Here is a 20372-nt window from a genome sequence, read left to right as displayed (position 1 = left end):
ACAAGGCTGCTGCGGTCAGGAGGTGCAAACTAAGATCTCTGCCAACACAAAGGATGTTTCGCATGACAAAAAGCATTTCTTCAGAATTGTCCCCCAGCTGCAATAGCCATTACACCACGGTATGCACAACAACTTGAGTAACAAGGGCCTGGCAGAGACGTGCAGTGTGGGGGAGCACACCCTGCCATGCACTTTGAGTGAAAGGTGCTTGTGCAAATGATGCCATGCCCAGTTTTGTAGGTCTGTTTTATGCTTTGCTTATAACTATCCTGTAAGTCATTCCGGATATTTGCAGAACGGGTTGTTTTTCCAGGCTGCTCATGCTGCAAGCAGAGGCAGTCCCAGAGGCACAGTCATGCCCAGCAACTCTCAAGCGGAAGCGCTGCCTCCACCAGTGCTTTTGATGCTGTATCAGAAGAGAAAACACAGCTCTGCCATCCTCTGTGCAGGATGGCCTCGTGAGCATGAGAACAGAACATGCTTTCCCTTACATTTCTAAGTCTATTAGGGCAGGAAAGTAACAAGAAAAACGAGTACTGACAAGAATTATGCCACTGTTATATTCCGTCTATTTAGGAACCTGAAGCTGCAGTTTTAGTCAGAGATTACCTCTTAAATAACCCTTTGATTATGGTACATGAATTAGTGCCATGTTCCCATGTAAGAAGTGTCACTCACTATTAATGGCAAGGACCTGTGAATGGAACATTTTTGCCACCATCTCTTCTGTGATCATGCACAAGCAGTACTTACTGTACAGCCCACCAAATCCAGTGCTGCTGCTTCTGGGTTTCCAAGCTGTCCTGAGAATCCACTCCAGCCAGGTGAATGGAACTCACTTTCATTAGATTTTGACAGAGTCAGGTCTAAAGCAAGTATTTTTCTCCCCTTCAAAAAATGTTGTAACGAAGAGAAAACTGCTACTAAGTGTGTTTCTACTGTGGCTATAACAATATTTGTTCAGGTGTAACAGTGCTCAAAAATAATTAATTTTAAAGAAAAATCTCCTGCACTGCTTAGCTGAACTACAATAAAAGATAGCCCCGTAAGAGGACAGGCAGCTGAAATGTACTCCTGTGCAACAGCTGCACCTAACACTCTTCTTTAGTCTGCAGAACCCACAGTCCTTTTGCTGCGCTTTGTGAATAGCTGCCAGAGTGCAGAGCTCTCAGCACTTGCGGGAGCGAGAGACTGAAGTGCAGCTCTGTAGAGTATCCCTGCCTCTTTGTGCTGGGCCCCAGAAGCACACTGCAGTCCTCAGCATTCTCATCTTCCAAGGAATCACGCACTTCAAGGCAGAACCTTTTCAGAAGAGCAGAGCTGTCAGGGACAGCTCAAAGGAGACCTTAGTTCCAAAACAAAGCCACCACATGGTCCTGAAGCACAGTAAAAAATTACCTATACCCATACAGGCAGAGGTTTGGGCTTGAGCCTCAGCACGCTATCTTCCCTACAGACTACGTAAAAATAAAAACCAGCAAGAATACTCATCGGCAGTTCCACATCAGCATCTGGAAGCTATCACCAGCTCCAGCATTAGCATACCAGCCTGGATTAGCAAATGGAGAGTATCACAGCTAGGGAGAGCACATAGTTCTTAAAAGTAAAGTAGAACAACCTGTGTTCGAATTAATTTCATTCTAATTTCATCAAACTTCATCTCCACATCTGATTTCAAATTTGCCCTAACATCACTTGTTTTAAACAAGTATGTTGCTCATAGCAAAGAACTGAGTGTATGAAAACTCATCCTTGCAATGCAGGATGAGCCTCCCAGGACACGTGCTGAGGTGTCTGACACAACTCACCAGTGAAGGTCATGAAAAAGCTGAGAAGCAAGGTTTGTGCCAGTGCTGCTTTCACCAGAGCTCTCACCTGGAGCCACCGTGGGCAGCTGCATCCCTCCCTGACGGCTGCCATCTCCTCGGTCAGTAATGCTCACTACTAACAACACTCCTGTCCAGGTGTTTTGTGGTCCCTCTGCATTCCTGGTGCTCAGTGCTTAAATGGCACCTGCACGGATCTGGGGTGCATTTCACAGACATCACCCACCTGCAAACAAGTCTGCTTTAACTTGGTTAACCTTCTGGTTACCGAGAAGCAGAGAAACCACGGTGTGCGCCAGCTTACCTGATATGGCATACAGGTTTGAGTGCTGGTGCTCCAAGTCCAGGCGGCTGCTGTGACTTTTGCCTCGAAAGCTAGCAGGAAGCGTCAGTGAGATATGCCTGAAAAAGAGAAAGGGAGACAAAGTTACTGCAGAGCAGAAGATGCCCCCATTGGCCGAGGTGGCTCCTAAGTGCCCCAGGTGGGCTGCCTGCTCCCTGTCCCTCTGCAGAGCAGCCAAATGCTACCCATCACCCTTGCTGCAGGCAGCAGCGAGCGTGCCCTGCAACTCAAACCTGTATTTTTCTAATACTGATCTCAGGTCCATGTGAATTTTTATAAAACATTATCATTCATCTTCTGGATCACATTGCCACATGCAATGATGATGCTCATAGCAGGGCTCAGTCTGGCACAAATGCAAAGGCAGTGGCCATTACCTCACCCAGCAGAGCGGCCCACCTGCAGGGTGCCCTGCACTGCCCACTGCCAGGGAACCCCGTGCTCTGTGCTGCAGCTGCAGGAGCCCTGGATGTTGTCCAGGAGGAATCAGACCCACGTTCTCAGTCAGCAGGTTTTCTCTTTTGAGCAAATCATCTGTAAACTGTCTGCCTTACTAAGAAGGCAGATTTTTTGAAGAACCACGTATTTTTAGATCTTGATGTGGCTGAAGGTGAACAGCGTGGATAAAATAAAAAAAAGTGAAAATCAGTTTGAATTTGCTGTTCTTCCCAGAGCTATTTCTAACAAAAGAGATGGTGTGAAAATATTTGCAAATTTGGCTAACAGTATTCTGTTAAAACAGAATCCGTACGGGGCTCTGCCAGCAGAGGCAGTTTGTCATGGACGCGCTATAAACCACAAGAGCGCTGCCTGCGGGCACTGCAGGCTCCTCAGTTGTTCGGGTTTTTTGTTTGTTTTGTTTTTCTTTTTTAGTAGCAGTATCCAAAAACACTTTCTGAGGCATCAGAACAGCCAACAGAAAGATCTTCTGAAATTCTCTTGCTGGTACCGAGGGTGGTTTTCATCATACCTAAACAAAGCAGTAGGAAACGCTCTGCACGTAAGCAAAGCAGATCTGTTTGGAAAAGGTCAATTTCTAGGCAGAGCATTCTAGAAGTTCATCCCAGCACCTGCTGCAAGAGGCTCCACCCTTCTGTACGTGCAGTGCCTGCTGGCCAACAGCACCACGCGCCGAGCCCAGAGCCACCACCATGTGAGCACCGCGTGGGTGCTCAGCCTGCAGCGCTCTGCTCCGAGCAGAGGCAGCACTGCCGTGCTTCATCGCCTCTCCCTGGCTGTGCTGTGTGGGGCCACGGCCGAGAGACAGAGGTGAGGACTGCTGTGCTGAGACCGCTTCTCTCCCTCTCCTCCTCTTCTTTAAAAGCATGACATAGTAGGGAAAAAACGGGAAACAAAATCTAATTTATTTTAAATTAATGCAAACTTTGGCCAAGATCGATATAACTTCTACCAGTAAGTTGATTGCATAATGCATTTTCCTTATGCATTGTGAAAGCCAAATCACTTTGCATTGTAGAAGACAAAAAAAAAAAGGAAAAAGAGAGGCTGCCATTGAAAAGCAAGAAAATCCCAATTACAGAGTCCCCAAGTTCCTAAACACATATCGTGAAAGTATGTGCAGCTCTGCAGCATATGGCAAATCAATTACTAGTTTAAATTTTAAAACAAAAACATGGTAAACGCGTTGCAGAAATAATCAAGAACAACGGTTTGGTTTAGATTACAGCGGCCACTAGAGTTTTGAATACAATTAATCATCATTCCAGGCAATGGGAAGCCATATTGACACTTATTCCTAATTTGAATATTTAATTAGGGTGAAGTTCTTCATCAAATTACCACAGAACTGGGAGGAAAGCCTGAAAGATTTAAACAATTACTGCTTTAACCCCTCACCAGCTGCTCACCTACGAGCACAAGAGCACCTCCCCAGCCTGCAGGGCCGGAAGGCGCTCACGCCACGCGGGGCCAGAGCCCACGGCACCATGGCTGCCCTGGGCTCCGCAGGGCTGCTTTGTCAGAGCAAACCTCCCTCCGATCTCCATCCCAGCACCCAGGGATGTTCCACGGCAGCTTCTTGGAACTAATGGACGGCTGTGCCCAGAGCCCCTGGCAGGGCTGTGCGCTGCGGGCCGCCCGGGATGCTCCCTCCTGCCTCCCACACCAGCCCTTCACGTGCTGTGTGTGTCCATATAAGAAAGCCCCTTTTAATGAGAAGCAATATAGTTATGAACTCTCTAGAGCCATAATTAGAGCAAACTAATTGAAGTTGTGTTTTGACACACTTTCCAAATTCACGGGGGCTGCATGACATATTCACAACACTGCTGCTGCACAGCCATGGTGACAGCAGAATCATTAGGCTAATAACGCTTATTTGCATTCTTATCATGCCAGCAGCACGCCGTTAAATACTGCTCCGCCAGTGCTCGCTCACTGAGAAAGTTTCCACTGAAAGATATTAACAGTAATTATGAGTACTTCAGTGGAATCTCTAATGTCAAGGAATGGCAACTCACGTGAACTATCCTAGTGCCAATTATTTTTCATTTTGGACTACCAAAGAAGTGATTTCTGCCCTCCCCTTGCACAAAAGCAGAGGGTGCGGAGCTGCTGTCCCACAGCAGCAGCAGGAGGAGAGGAGGACAGGCAGTGCCCACTGCAGGAATGCACACTGCTCCTGCACAGGCTGAGAGAGGGACTAAAAATATGTGCTCTTCCCACTATGTATAATTTCCAGGTAATTTAGGAGGAAACAGCCACACCACTACAATTCAGGCCAGGTTAGATTTAACTGCTCTCTTACTTTTAGTTTTTCTTTTATTTTTTAAACCAATAGAAAGCATCTACATTCAGCAGCACCAGAAGCAGCACGTGATGAGAGGCTTTTCGGATGCAAGCAGAGAAGGTCTGAGGTCTGCATACATCATGGCCCTTTTTAATGTTTCTAGAGAGAAACACATAAAACAGGTCCAGGAATGGCCAACAGCTCCAAACCAGCAATCAGGGACTGTCTGCGCGGAGGTGATGAACTGCTTTTGAAGTTAGGGAGAAAGTACTCATAAAAAGTAACAAAAGAGCATAAGGGGAAATTCCAGATATCAAAGGATGCTCCATAATTCATATAAAAATATCAACAACACGTAGCAAAAGAACAGTGGTAGGCGTTTGGTGTCCAACTGGATGAGATGAAGGCAGCAGAGGGAGCAGGCAGCGGCTCGGGGGCCGCCGCACATCGGCCCGCACAGAGCACGGGCTGCAGCCCCGCACCCGGACCCGCACTGCGTGCTGCCCCTCGCTCAGGCAGGGCCTTCTGGGCCAACCTGAGAACGGCGCTGCAGTACTGCAAAGCCCCACAGGAATAGCCCAAAATAAAAAGGCTTCTCTTCCCTAATGGAGGGATTATGCACAGATCATGAAAAATCGAGGACAGAAAGATTAAGTACATTCAAAGCTGAAGACAAAACCACACCTACAAGAAATTAGTGTCGGGCTGTACTTCTCAAGAAACACAATCCCATTCGAAAGCCTTGCCTGTGGGTGAGGAAAAGCCCACTTCCAAGCAACGCGCTGTGGGTGCTTCACTACGGGGTCGGAGGCCATCTGCACCACTGCTCACTTGACCAGAATGGATTTTCCAAACCGTGGCTTACAACAAGCGCCACAACAGACACCTATGGCTCTGGCGGTGTCCAGAACCCCATCTACAGCATTTCTTCACAGCCCTTAACTTTTACTGTGCTCGGGCCCTGCACTGCCAGAACACCTACCTCATACCCCAAAGAACTGCAGTGAAAAACAAAACTGTGCGGCAGGAACCACCTCGGGTAATGGACTCCATTCCAGACAATCTATTCTAATCGTGTAAACCAAATATTTAAATACTTTCTAAAACCTTAGGCTGACCCTTCGCCTAAAACAAGCACCATATGGGCTTTGCAAGCATTTCATCTCATTCCAAACTACTAAAATATCCTGTTTCCCAAAAATCAATGAGAACTGGTGGAGCCAGATTAAAATTTTATAAAAGCCCGAACGCGTGAGAGAATGAAAAAGGGAGCGAGCGATTCTTTCCACTTTCACATCAACCACTTCATTTTCTCAGCAGTGAGGAGGAGGCCCGTCCTGCACCCTGCCCAAGGCAGCGCACTGCATGCCCACACCCTGGGACTGCAGGGCTCGGCGTCCCGTGCCACAGCCACAGCCCCGGGGCTGCATGGAGCCGCAGCGGAGCGCGACCTGCAGTCCGGCAGCCAGACGTACGGCTCGACGTGAATGAAGTGCTGCAGCTCTGTACGGAGATTAACTTAGATCAGAGAATATAAGCAACCAGGATGGAACAGCTGCCAAACCATAGAAAAAGACCAACAAGTTTAATTCATGCTGCTTGAAAGCCTGATCTGTAGGCCATTAAACTGTTCTGGGCAGAGGACGGCACCGAGCTCTCAGCCCTCCGGCTGCAGCTCATGCAGCAGCGCCCCGGGCGGAGCAGCACAGCCTTCTGCAGCCTCACCGTGCTCCCGGGGCCATGAGCTCTTCGGTAATGAAGCAGTAGGGTAGAATTGCAAAGCAGCAGAAATTCTCCAAAAAGATACATTATGTGCAGCACGGGTTTTCCGGGCTAGGACTTTAAATTCCACCAAATTAATCAGAGCGGAGCCCGGGACCGCGCCGAGCCAAGTCCCACACTGCCCCACACCACCAGCATGCAGCCCCGCACCGTGCCCAGCAAACACCCCTGTGAATACTCATCTGGGAAGAGCACGTTGTCAGCACTTTGCCAGTAATAAATAATGACAGTCCAAACACTTTACTAAAAGCAATAAACTCGAAAAGTGTTTTTGAAAATGGTGAAAGTGATTGATTTAAAGAAGGAAATATCCGAACACAACCACATGCACTTCGGGGTGAAAGCACAGATTACAAATCAACAGTGGCAGAGATCACATTAAATAGGAAACAACATACAAGTTTTAGGGAAAAAAAATGCTCGGTTCCCCCATTGGGTTTATTTAACAACTGAGAACACAGATTCTTTGAATGAATACCTTTGGTTCATATTTAATAACCCTATGCTACACCCTAAAGAAAACATGCCTTCAGGAATACTATACCGGGAGCAGAGCTCTATAAAGAAAAATGATGCTAAGGATATTGAAGCCTCTTCACCCAGAGCATTCCCCAAAATTTTTCAATGCATCCTCAAAACCAGCTAAATTAATCACACTTCTCCCAACTGCAGAGAATGTCCTTCTTTCTCAAGTGCTGCAAAGTAATCTTTTGCCTGGAAACCACTCATATTGTTTAAACATTTTTTCCTAATCATCGTTTTCTGCCACTAAAAGATACTGGACTGCAACCAATTTTTGCACGTCTTCATCCAGCTGAGTTGGATGCAAGCCATACGGTCAGCGTAGCTCCATAGCAAAGTCCTTATGGGAAGCAGACTTTGGATCAATGTATGCCAGTGCTGCTCACCCAGTCAAACGGGGCACCGGGACGGGGCTCGCACAGCCACACACATCACACACTTCTGCCTTCAAGTCTGCTTCTCACTGCTGCTACGGCAGCGGGTCTGCGCACACTTCCTCCAAGGTTCTACTGAACACCTGCCTCACTGCTTTTTATCTGCAGCCTGCGATGCCATCCTTGGTCTATAACAGGGTAAATAATTTAAAAACAAGAATATTTGGCTCCGTTTCATGATTCAAGTGATCTGAGCATTCAAATAAAAGAATATATTTTATTAACTGCAAATTAGTTTCATCAAAAGAGCTCTAGAGTAGAACTTATCAGAAAAGTGTATCTCCACCCAGAAAGAAAGACTTTGTAGAGGGGCTGGACTGACAGAGCTCTCTCAGGCAGGTTTCTGAACGGCTCCCAGTCAAATCAAAGCCATCTACCCCAAAGCGCTCTGTATGCGGCAGTGCTTCATTCAGATGAGGGATTGGAGGCAGACCCCGGCTGCCAGGCTGCCAGTGGGGGCTGTCCTTGCTCAATGGCAGCTTCCTGAAGTCCTGGCCGTGTTCCTCACTGCAACAGGCAAGCGCTGAAACCTCAGAGCCTTCTCCTCTACAGTCTCCAAGAAAACTGTTCTAAATGTCTTCAATAAAAAGTTAACGTTGTTATTCTAAATATTATTGTTGCTACTTACAAACCAGGGAAAGCAGAGGCTTCCTTGCCTGCAGTTCCCCCACAGCACAGAGCAGGGCTGGTGTGCCACTAAGGCAGGGCACACGGCTGCTTTATTAGCTGCCGCCTCTTGCACATCATCATCCTGCAGCAGGCAGCCACACGCTGATCGCTTTCCAAGCCCACAGGACAAAGTTCGAACACCATTAATAAATCAATTTGAAAACCTGACTTCTCTGCTTGGCAATGGAGACTTTGGGCCCCAGCAGCAGCTGCCCAGCCCCTCGCTTTGGGCTCACCCTGCAGGCCAGGAGCAGCCAGGCCCCGCCGTGGCCACCCGGCACAAAGACGCCTCTTCCTCCTCCCAGCCGCAGCCGACAGCCCCGCGTGACGGAGCGGCTCCCGGGTCAGCGACAATCGACATTTTCAAAACCTGACATCAACAAGTAAAAGTTGTGACTGAATCCCAGTCTCTCCAAGAGGAAGATTGAGCGCCTGTGACACATCATCCGCAATCAGAGTGCTCCATTTCCCAAAGTATTTGTCACAGATTGATAACATCCACACACGAAGTTAAGTGCAATTATGTCTGTCACTGCAAAGCACCCTTCAGCAGCGCTGACTGACATCTGCTCGCAGCTGACAAACGGCCGCAGCCCGGCGGTGGTGGTGGGGCTCAGCAGCTCCCGAGGGGCCGCACGCTGCACACAGCTGCAGCTGCCACGGGAGTCATGGGGCAAAGCAAGAGGAGGTCAGCGCCGGGCTCACAGGAGCTGATCCAGCTGCAAGTGGACTGGAGAAGAAGGGGACACTGCACAGCAGCCCTCTGCCAGCCCAGGCAGAGCCCGAACCAGAGAGGGTCTGAGCCCTGAGACACTGCTTACATGCTGCTGCTGTGTACTCCTGCAGGGCCCCGACATGCACACTGCAGTCACTGACTTGCAGGCTGGATGAAACAAAAGCACGCCGAAGGCCAGGTGAATGGCCTGCTACTGGCACCTCTTCTGCGGGAGCATTATCCCATTATCCACTGTACCAAAAATGCAGGCACATGCAGAACTGGCATTATTATTAGTACTGGAGGGCGCATGCATCACAGTGTGAGGAACTGAGGGTACTCGCACTGAGTTCTCACTGGTGACTTAAGTCAACAGGAACGGCTCTTTAGTAGCAGCTTTCCAGGACAGGAGTCTGCAAAGGCATTTCTCCAGGCTGCCATTAATGCCAAGGGCCTGTCACAGGATTTAGACAGAAAAGGCAGTAAAGGAGCTTGATGCCTCTCAGAACAGCACAGCGTGCCATCCTTGCTGGGATGTGCTGCTGCAGCCATTAGAGACCAGTAAGACAGGCGCCTGCAGTATGGAACACCAAGAAGTGGCCAGAAAATAACACATGCAGTCCAGTAAGAATATCAAACAAAGCCTCCCCTTGTGCAGCTCTGATGTGAGCCATAACCCCTCCGCACAGAAAGGAAGCAATGTTCTGCCAAGTAGCAAGCTGCAGAGGTCAAACTTCTGACACAGAACAAAGCTCTGATGAGCCTCCATTGATGGCCATCAGCAACCTGCATCAAGGATCAGCAGAGCCAACACTGTTGGTATAAAAACTGAAACCTCCTGCTTAAGGAGCTCTCCCCAGCAGACAGGTTTGCTGTGCAGAAGCTGAGTGCTGTGTTTTCCATGTTTAGTTTATATATGTTTAGTTTATACTCAGAGTTAACAATTGCTCAGAAGGACCCAAGCACAACATTTTGATTTAAAGTTGTTTTATAAAGCTAGCCAGCAGCTGAAGAGAACAGCATAAATACCTGACCGGCCCAAGAGCCGGATCTCCACAGAGCTCCATTCTGCACTGCTCACCAGTTTGATCTTAGCACTCACAGTAGCAGAGCAACTCATTGCTGCTCCTGTCAGAATTCATCCACACAGAATAAAATGGCAAACTGGCTACAGCTGTAATCGCATCTCTCTATGGTGATATAAAAATAAGAGGTTACTTGTGACTACAGTCTTCCACAAACATTAAACTTGAGTAACTTACTACATTGCTGATATAGTATTAGAAAAGGCTTCTCGAGTAGCATGCATTTCCCGTAATAATGAAATATTTCCAGGGCGCACCCTTATGTATATTTCTATTTCTTACAAAATATATTGAATAATAAATAATCAGAGTAAAAAACAGACATGAAAGATGCTTTGAATGATCAGGCTGGTGGTGTAAAAGTTATCTCTAAATCACATGGTGGGCATGGCAGCAGAGCTGGCAACAGACAGGTGGTTTTTACTAGGAGGCATTAATGTAACATTCAATTATTCCACTGCATACTGGCTGTTTTAACTCAGCCAAATTAGAATACATTTTATATTGACTATTTTGACATTTGCTTTATTTGGCAAGTAAAACAAAACCGATCCAATTTCCTTGCAGCCATTGTAAACCATAAACTGTACAACAAGAGGTTATAAAATATATAAGCCTTGTAAACACTTCTTTTCAGACTGTTGCTGATGCTCTGAGCTCTAATTTTGGCCCTGTTCCCAATAGCTCTGAAGCTGTTCTGCAGCCTTCCCTGCTCGGCTATAAAGTGACCCTTCCACACTTAGTGATTAAGGACTGCCATTGACATTCTCTCTCTATGATAATTTTTCTCTTTATTGTGGAAATTTGCCCATGCAGGAATTTTCTGCAGACAGAAAATGAAGAGCTGTGCTCTAAAATCAGAACATCTCTCCCTCTGATCTTGCAAGGCCCTCACCAGCACATAGCTTATGACCGGTGGTGTTTCAAAACAATGCAATAACTCCTGGTGAACACAGGCAAACAGGTTTCCAGAAGCCTGATGACTTTTCACCTCTTCTGCCTCCATTTCTCTTCAAGAAACACGGAAGCACCTCTGCTTGCACAGCACCTCTGCATGCAGAGCACCTGGCAAGGAAGGACAGCAAGCAAGGGGCCGAGGCACAGCCTGTGACTGAACAAACCTCTCGGTGAAAAAAAGCACCCAAACTCTTTGGAGAAGTCAAGAGATACCATAAGACAGCAGATTTAAGTCTGGGGTGCAGGTGAGGGCTCTAATATACATACCTGCTTTATAAATATACTCAATAGGTTTTTTAGGGACAGCTCAAAGCAGTTTAAAAGCATCATTCTCTGCAATGATTGTGACCTTTGTATACAACTTCCCTGGAACTGCTCTTTGTTGACTCCTTTGATGTTTCAGCTTTCAACAGTTACTGTTATACTGTAAAGATACTTGCAGTACACCAAATGCCTAATGCAAAAATATGTATTTTGCTCTACTAAGCAAAAAAACCAAAGGAATCTGTAGAAAACATGCTGACCCCTGGCAATGGCTGGGGCAGCAGTTCAGTGTGACCAGACTCACCACTAGAGGCCTATCTTACATGGCTGTGCTTTCACATCAAATCTAGGAGTATAAATCGCTCAGTTTAACATCTTTCTAGGTTGGTTTGTTGCTTAACAACACTGTTTCCTCCAGAGAAATGCAGCAAGTAAGCTGTCATTACAGGACTACTATTATAAGTTAAGTATACTCGTGCATACATTTGTACACACACAGATACCATACAACAGGGAAAACAACCTGGACAGACACCATGCCAGTGCCTGCCCAAAACTGCTGCTCTTGCTCACTGCACAGTGAACAGTCTGCTCTGCATACATGATGTCAACTGAAAACCTGATGCATAGTGTGATGGGTCCAAGAAACAACAAAAAAAGGGCTACTACTTCAAAACATGAGTGGACTGATTTTGAAGAACGAGCAGAACTTGTCTCCCTACCCATTAAAGATTGTATGCATACTTCTTCTCTTTCGTCAAGGAGAGAAATCAGCTTGATTACAGTCCTGGCCCACCCTCCAGGTAACTCACATGCACACTGAAACTACAAAATATACCACACAGTTATTCATACTGAGGCAGCGCTCCTGGTCTTGATTCCACCACGCCACACTGCACAAAGCAGAAAGAGCTGCAAAGCAGAAAACTCACCTTGGCAGGTTGGGAGCTGGTGTTGGAGACGGAGCTTGGGAAGGAGCAGCAGGCTGTGAAGATTCATGGTTGCGGGGAACTCTGCCCATCCGATACCAAATGCCCATGTTGTTCAACTCCCTGGGTGATCAACACAGAAGACATTAATGACACATACGTGCACAACTATCAAGGTAAATTTCATAAACAGCTCTGCCAAGTTCTTACCAAGAACTAGTTTTATTGAAAAAATAACAACAAAATCATAGAATCACCAAAGCTAGAAAAGACCTACAAGATCACCCAGTCCAACCATCCACCTACCACCAAGAGTTCTCACCAAACCACGTCCTTCAATATAATGTCTAAACGTTCCTCCAGCAACTCCAAGTTAACAAGTTTCCACATCACAATCAGTAACACTTGTAATCACACGGACCTTTCCAGTTCTTACAAACACCCACTTAGTAATTACAGGAAGACATGGCACTTAGCCTTGCTACAACTGAAAATATGGGATCAGCTTCAGGAGTAGTGCTACTTACCCTATGAATGTGTACTGAGGAGGGGCTTGCTTAGATCTCCCCAGGATTCGGATATCACAGATGGCTGCCTCTGTAGAATCTCGAGGGATAAATTTAATGCACAGCCTCTTCTTTCTGAAAGCTATTTCTTCTGCAAAAACAATCCAGGACAGAGGTGTTTGGTTTTTTTGTTTTTGTTTGTTTTTTTTTAATGCAAGATCAGGGTATAAATGTTATTTATTGTCTCTCCAGATACTAGGCAGATAATCATGGCAGGAAATGAAGCCAAAAAACGGATACATGTCAGCAAACCAGTCAGTACAGTGCCATTTGATGACTGAGAAAATTTTGTATCAGGAACTCTCTGTATACTATGTGAGATTTGTTACTGGGCACTGTGATGAACCAATGCTTCCTACTTCCCTCTGCAGAGAAGACAAGACATCACACATAGGATAGCACACTGCACCCAGAAAAGAAATGACAAGTGGTTTTTATACTTCCCTCTACCAAGCCCAGGCTAGATGGGACTCTGGGCACTCTGATCCACTGGGTGGGAACCAGCTCACGGCAGGGGATTGGAACTGCCTGACCTTTATGGTCCAACCAAAGCCATTCTATGATATAATTCTCACATTCAGTTCCTCTTTCTAAGCTGGCATTTGACTCAGCAGACTCGGTATCTGCTGAAGAAACCAGGCAGTTTGTTCTGTCAAGTGCTTCCAGACAGCCAATCAAACTGCACTGAGGAGGAGCAGAAAACATGCTGCCGTGTAGAGTAGCTAGTAATAAACCTCACCTGTCCAACTCACACATTTTAAGTGCTAACAACCTGTCCTGATTGTCAGTTAGCACTGAAGTGATACTCCCACTGCAAATGCTGTGGCATCTTTGTAGGGTTAAAATCAGATTTACAAAGCAGTAACTGCTGAGACCCCAACAGGAGAACTGGGCTGAGCTGTATTCAAAGGATAGAAGCATCTCCTGCACAGCCCTTCCATATGCTGCATCACAGGGAAATTTCACTTGTTTCCATGTTATCCACTATGAATAAGTCAAGCCCATCAAAGTTAAGGCTTATCTGTAGCATGACTTGATGTATAATAAGGCTGCTGTCTGTCTGCATGCAGATAATCCACATCCAGTTACGGGTCAGTCGCAGGATAATACATGGTACTGGTACACAGATACAGATCTGCTCCACCTCTTCCTAAATAATCTGCGGGGCTCAATGTCAGCAAGGTGAGGTATCCATTTGTGCATGCAGACACTTAAAAGACATGACAGAAGTTTACAGATAAAGTGAAAAATGGAAAGTGCAGACAATGAATGAAAAATCCGAAAGCACCTGGAAAATAAAACCTCTCCAATTTAATATGAATAAATATCCTCCACTATAAAAATACACCCTCACCTCACCAGATGGCAAGCAGTCCTATCTCTGTAGGCTCCTCCTGTTTCATAATCTGCATCTCAGAGAATGCAATCCATCCTGGCCTTGGAAACCTGCCGTCCAGTACCAACAAGTGTACAGGCAGTGAGGTGGGTCACAGTACAGCAGCTGTGCACTCACCTTTGCATTCACAGTGCTGCTTTCTATAGATGTTCAATACCTATATCCCTAAGTTCCAGTCCACTCCTGCTTTGAAAAAGTATGGCCTGTATTTGGCATGTCTAAAAATGATTTTAGGATACTGTTTCAGGGTTTAAGACTTTCACATCTGAAAATTTTGTCAAGACCACTAAGGAATGTTATACCTATTTACTGTAAGTCAAGCGTCCCTTAGAGGAGAACACAGAAACTCACATAACCAAAGCATTCAGTTTTAAACAAAACTCATGCCTCTTATTCGACTTTCACAGCAAGTACAAAGCCAAGTGTTTGCTTTCATCTTCAATCTCTTCCACACTTGGCTAGAGTCTGCAGCAAACTTGGTTTAGGAGCAGAATCCATTAATTACTCATGCTTAACCTGAGTTAATTTTAAGTAAACATATTATAAACAGTCAATCGAAATGTGCTCAGTCATGCTAATGGAGACAGGGATATGCACCACTTCATTAATACAGACAGTGCCTCTACATGGGCTGCAAATCCAATGCATTTTAAATTAAGGACAAAGTCTCCTCTCACCTTTCTACCAGCACTGCTACAAACGCTGCACCAGCAGCTGACAACTACTCCACACGCCCAAGGGTGCACAGGAATTGCTGAGGGACTCTCCAGGGAAGGGAGACAGGGAGACAGATCAGGCACCCAGTACCAGGTTGCAGAACTTTTCACTTCTAGGTTACGTGTTCAAATCAGAACCAGTTCAGCAGGGACTAAAAAAGTCATAATTTGCTGCAGACCTGAATGAATGGTTCCCTGCAGAGCAGGTTCACATGCCTCCTTTCTGTCTATAACAGGTCTGGATCTCATTACTGACATGGACAGGTGCCAGCAGTGTGCACCCTGTGTAGTCACACCCCGTGCCCTGCAACCCTTCCAGCCATCTGCCCTGGGCTGCTCTCCTGGTCCCTCTGCACTGGAAGCAAAGAGCACTCAGTGCCTGCTGCAGGCCAGGCTGTCTCAACCCAGCACAGCGTCAGCGGCTGCCACCAGTCTCAGGGGATCAGAAGACACTGCTTAGGAACTGCTCTCTTAAACACTGTGAGAAAGTCACTAACGCCTTGCAGAAGTGAGGACAATATTTTTCCTGGCTTCTCTCAGCAAGCTCAAACATCTCAGCACTCCATGCTGAGCCCTGCGCCTGTGTTTGTGCAGGTGGTACAAAGCTGCATGTGCATGAGCACAGCACTGTGCACAAACCCAGTGCATTCAGCACACGCCTGTGAATATCCCCCAGCATGGCAGCTCTGCCCCTTACTGGCCCAGTCCAGCCCTGCAAGATGGAAGGAGAAGTTCTTCCTTTCCACTCATGCAAGCAGGCCAATGGCAGTCAGGCAGTATTAATGAGTCTGGGGAACACAGGAAGAGCTACCCTGAAATGTTCCTGTGCCTCACAGAGCAGACACGCTCAGAGCATCCCTTTGCCCAGGATGTGGCCTGCCAACTGTGCAGGACCAGGGCATGAGACTGAAGAAACAGCCTCAACTTACGTGTGTCAACAGTCTCTTGAATGGGGATGAAGCCCACAGGTAAAGTGTCCTTGATGTCAATGAGCTTCATATCAACCAAGACGTTTCCTAAGTGACTCTGAAGAGAGAAAAGAAACAGTTAATCAGGTAACCTTAGTGCTCTCACACTGCTTCTAAAAGAGCAACACGACGCTTCTGTGACAACAATGGCAGAAAGCATTACAAGATGGTTCACGCAGACACAGCCAAAGTTATTACATGCATTAGCTAATTAGTACTGAATAAAGACAGTTCTAGCTCCGAACAAAGCCGTGCTCCAGAAAAGCAGGCCATCTGGAACAAAGAACTTCATTTGAGTCCATATGAATTCTGAACTGATGCCTTGTCCTATTAATCAAGGCTTGAAGAGCTAAAAACACAATTCAGAATGACAGCCTCCACAACAGACCAGATTTTCTTTGCAGTTCTCATTAAAGCCAACACTGCTGCCAGCAATCTACACTGATGTATGTAAGAAAAAAACTCTATACTTTAGTTACTATGCAGCCTTTATAAACATGAAGACAATACAGAAAAAAATAAAATTTCATCCTGAGCCATCTTCTGCACCTTCTGTTCAGCTTGGATGGAGGAGCAGCCTCAGGAGGGAATCCCCGCAGGTGTGAGCAGGCTGACCACCCTCAGGAAATCGGGCCTCCAAAGAGAGGGAGCTCCTCGCCAGCCGTCAGGCGTGGGAGCACAGCTCAGTGCAGCAGCTGCCCAGCGGTGCCCCAGCCCAGCGCCCGCCCCAACAGGCTGCCTCTCAGCCCCAGCGCCGGGCACAGAGCCTGTGCTGCTCCTCGCACCTCCGTCTGCTGCGCAGCTGAGACCCTCGCAGCCCTCCTGCTACATTTGCTTTAATTCAGTCCTCATAAATATGAGGAATGTATTCCCAAACCATGCTGAGCAGATGAATCATGCCAAAGCCCAGTGGACACTGACTGAGGGGATTTACACTGTCTCTGATAGCCAGTAGTTGCTACTATCCTGTAATTATTTCTGACAACCTTGCATTTAAGGTAGCCACAGATAAACTTAATACCAAATAATCACAAATCTTTCTGTTTAGTATCCTCCCTATCTATTCTGGGCTATTATTCCTGCTACTGCAGCTACTCAAGGATATATTGCACAATTATCATCTGTCGACCCCAGGAAGCATAGCTTTAGAGCTTTATTTTAATCTGGAGGACAGCAGGAAAGTGGACGGAATAAAGGTCAAAAGCTGGGAATTGACAGGCCCTTGGTTTTCATTTCAAGATCTGTGATCAACCTCCAAAGTCACAGTTGCTTTTCTGTTGTTGGGAAAGGCTCAAGTACAAAATGCTATCACTACACCCTTGAGAATTCAGTCCCTGAGAATATCTAAAACGCCAAGAAAAGCAGAATTACCCACTAGATGGAGTGCATTCATTGTAGAATTGAACAGTTCCTCCTGGAAAGGAGAAAGTTTTCACACTACCCTCAGCTGAAAAATTAAGTGAAGGCAGAAGGCATCAGGCTCTCACTGCATATGGAGATGCGAGCACACAATGCCACCAATCAACAATAGCCGAGTGTTTCACAGCCATACTGGAAGATTACAAGTATAGGGCAGTGTACGCACAGTGTGGGCAAACTTTCAAGAATTGGCACAAAAGAAATAATGGAAGAAAAGCTAATCCTGGAAGAAAACATGTTTGGTGCCCCTGGATTCAGCAACTAGCATTTACTTTGTTACTATTACACAATTCTCCAAGTGATCAGAGCTAGAGGTTCATCATCATTTGGAGCATGCAGCTCCCATTTCAAGAAGAGAAAATGCTCGTGGAAGGGAGCTGTTGAAATGCCAACACGCACTTTTCTGCTGCCTTTATTACAGATTTCGCCAATGATTTCCTTCCCCAAAGAATACAGGCAAAACACAAGTATCTGGCCATTGCAGTTTGTCTTCTTGGTCACCTCAGTTCAGCTAAACACTTGCTTGAATTATAATTGGCTCCACAACCTTAATCATTATATAGGTAAAAACACACCAGGCACAAATGCAAATCAAGCAGACACTCAGCAAACGGACTTACATTTTCTTTTGAAAATGATCTTGTGAAGCACAGGTATCGTGTGACCTTGGATTTAAATAGGCCATCCTTCCAGAGGTCAGCATCCAGGCCATCTGCTGTTTGTGCAATCTGGAAAGAAGAGACAGAAGGATAGAGGAGATGCGTAAGCCAAGATAACATGAATGTGTGTGCAGTACTTCTTCCTCAGACCTTTTCTAATTAACGGTAGCCCAAACTCTCACAGCATCTCATTAGTTTCTTCAGAAGGTGCAGTGCAGAGAACTTCCAAGCAGAGGTATGATAAAGTTCTAAAAATGCTGTCTCTGGGGAGTCCATTGATTAAAGATGCTCTGACAAAAGCTACTCTAATGAGGAAACAGCAACTCTGGTGCAGTCTCCAAACAATAGTTTGGACAAGTCAGCATACTGAGGCATTCAGTGCACTACACACACACTGTGCAAGCTGCAAGGAGGGGTCCATTCTGACAAAGCACTGGAGAGCTATCTGCAAAGTGAGCTCCAAGGCTGCCCAGGAGCCACGGCCACTTCTGACAGCACGAACTTGAAGAACAGCACTCCTGCAAAAATCGTTGTCTTTCCTTGTGATTTTACACACGATTTCAACCAGATTAAAGCATCACATCAAATGAGTTGTGGAGCTGTGACAGCGACTGCATTCAGTACAATCAGTAGCAAACCGGAGGGTGAGGAAAACTCCGCAGGTTCTGCATGGAAGAGACAAATGCACACAGGAAGGCAGGCAGCAGCAGATGTCATTTGCGGAGGCTCAGGGCACGGCACAAGGGGCACTGGGGCCAGAGCAGGGCTGTGTCAGCAGCGGGGGGCAGAAAGCCCTGCCCAGAGGGCACGCTCCTAAGCAGAGGGGACTGCAAACAAGTCATACACTCCCCTAACGTCCCCTGACAGCTCCCACAAGGAGTCTAACAGGACGGTAAGCACAGCAGAACTGCCCAGTGCCCCTCAGAAGGAACAAACCTCCCCTCTGCGGTTTCTTAAGCCATGATCACACCGAACTAAGCGAGACCTTGGCTCCCGTGCAGCCTGATAACAAAAAAGCTGGTATCTTTTGGTACTGTCTGCACCCATATTTTGTAGGGCAGAGGCTCTGTGCAGACTGCGGGAGGCAAGCTTCATGCTGACCTCCCTATTATCCAAAAAGCAGGAGAGAAACGTGCGTCTAACACAAAGGCAACAAAGTGCATGGGTTGCTCTTCACATTTCAGCATCTTCTGCTCACAAATCCCTGCTGAGCTCATTCCTAGGTACAGGACATGGGAACAGCCATCAGTGCCTGCCCCGAGCAGCAGAGCCCAGCAGTATCCCACCCTGACTCAGCGATGAAAAAAAGCGCTCAAAAAGCAACAATAAAACAACAGCAAAGCCACACCACAAACCCTTTTAGGGAAGTACCCTGCAATTCTAACTCCACAGTTACCGCATGCAGCAGCTGAAGCCAGTTTACCAGCGAGTCATCAAGAGAAGCACTTGGCCCATCAGCCCCACTTCCCTCCTGCCCTGCCTCGATGCCCCAACAGCCTCCCATAGCGCTGCATGGCTCCCAGTGCCATGGGCTCCCAGTGCCATGGGCAGGGCAAGCCAAGAGAACCCTCCTTGTTTCTGCTGAAATGCAGCAGTTGCAGGCACCATCTCCATCCCCAGCAATTAATCCTGAGTGCTGTGGCTTCGCATCGTCCTGCTGAATCCTTTTTCCAAGCCTAGATGTAAGCATGCATCAACTTGTCAGAAAACTCATGGGGAAAGAAAACAGAGTAACATAAATGAGAAAGTTCTTGCATCACCTTCTGGGCACCGGCATGGGGAGGATCCCCAGCGCCTTGGAGTGGAGCTGCACCCAAGCAGCACTGTGCACGAGGGCATGGCCTTGGTGGCTGCACTGAGGGGAAGGGATGAGGAAGGGCTGTGGCCCCAGGCAGCCCCAGCCATGTCCCCCTGCCCAGGTAGAACACGGGGGACAAGAGCAGATGCCTGGTAATGGGCGCCCAGCACACCCACCCTGACCTTACCAAGGGGTCAGTGGCATGGCTCAGCTCAGCTGCTCTTCCTGCCTTCCCACCCCAGAATGCACTGAAACCCAACAGGAGGGGACTCCCACTCACAGCCCTATAGACACTCAGAGACGCAGCAGCAAAGCACAGGCTGTGCTGCTTGCAGTCTGTGCCATGCTGCAAAGCTCCCCATTCACCCTTCCTGCCCACCTCTGCACTCAGCAGTGCCAGTTGGGGTGGGTTTTCAGGAATTTGAGTTCAGACACACTCTGTATGTTTTGGCAAAATGCGTTCTTTAATGCTCCAGCTACTAAAAGATCTGGCCAAAGCGCCAACAGCTGTTTCCTCCTAAGCAGACAGAAAGGGAAATGAGTTGTTTGGATAATTAAGAAAACTACTGAAAGAA

At 47.1% G+C, this 20372-nt stretch overlaps 1 protein-coding gene across 4 annotated transcripts in view; it reads right to left on the bottom strand.

The window, feature by feature from the left end:
- The window catches only part of MVB12B (multivesicular body subunit 12B), a 48988-nt gene that overhangs the window by 21726 nt on the left and 6890 nt on the right, over positions 1-20372 (bottom strand). For all 4 annotated transcript variants that reach the window (XM_031556252.1, XM_031556253.1, XM_031556254.1 and 1 more), the window contains 5 exons: positions 17961-18068; positions 15883-15979; positions 12803-12932; positions 12279-12398; positions 2131-2228 (listed from right to left, as the gene is read on the bottom strand). In XM_031556252.1, the coding sequence (XP_031412112.1) occupies positions 2131-2228; positions 12279-12398; positions 12803-12932; positions 15883-15979; positions 17961-18068 (553 nt within the window). The remainder of the gene's footprint in view (positions 1-2130; positions 2229-12278; positions 12399-12802; positions 12933-15882; positions 15980-17960; positions 18069-20372) is intronic.

The sequence above is a fragment of the Meleagris gallopavo genome, chromosome 19 (genome assembly GCF_000146605.3).
Source record: "Meleagris gallopavo isolate NT-WF06-2002-E0010 breed Aviagen turkey brand Nicholas breeding stock chromosome 19, Turkey_5.1, whole genome shotgun sequence".
Lineage (NCBI taxonomy): Eukaryota > Metazoa > Chordata > Aves > Galliformes > Phasianidae > Meleagris > Meleagris gallopavo.
The sequence above is the reverse complement of the archived record's forward strand: the minus strand, read 5'-3'. Positions and strand labels throughout refer to the sequence as shown.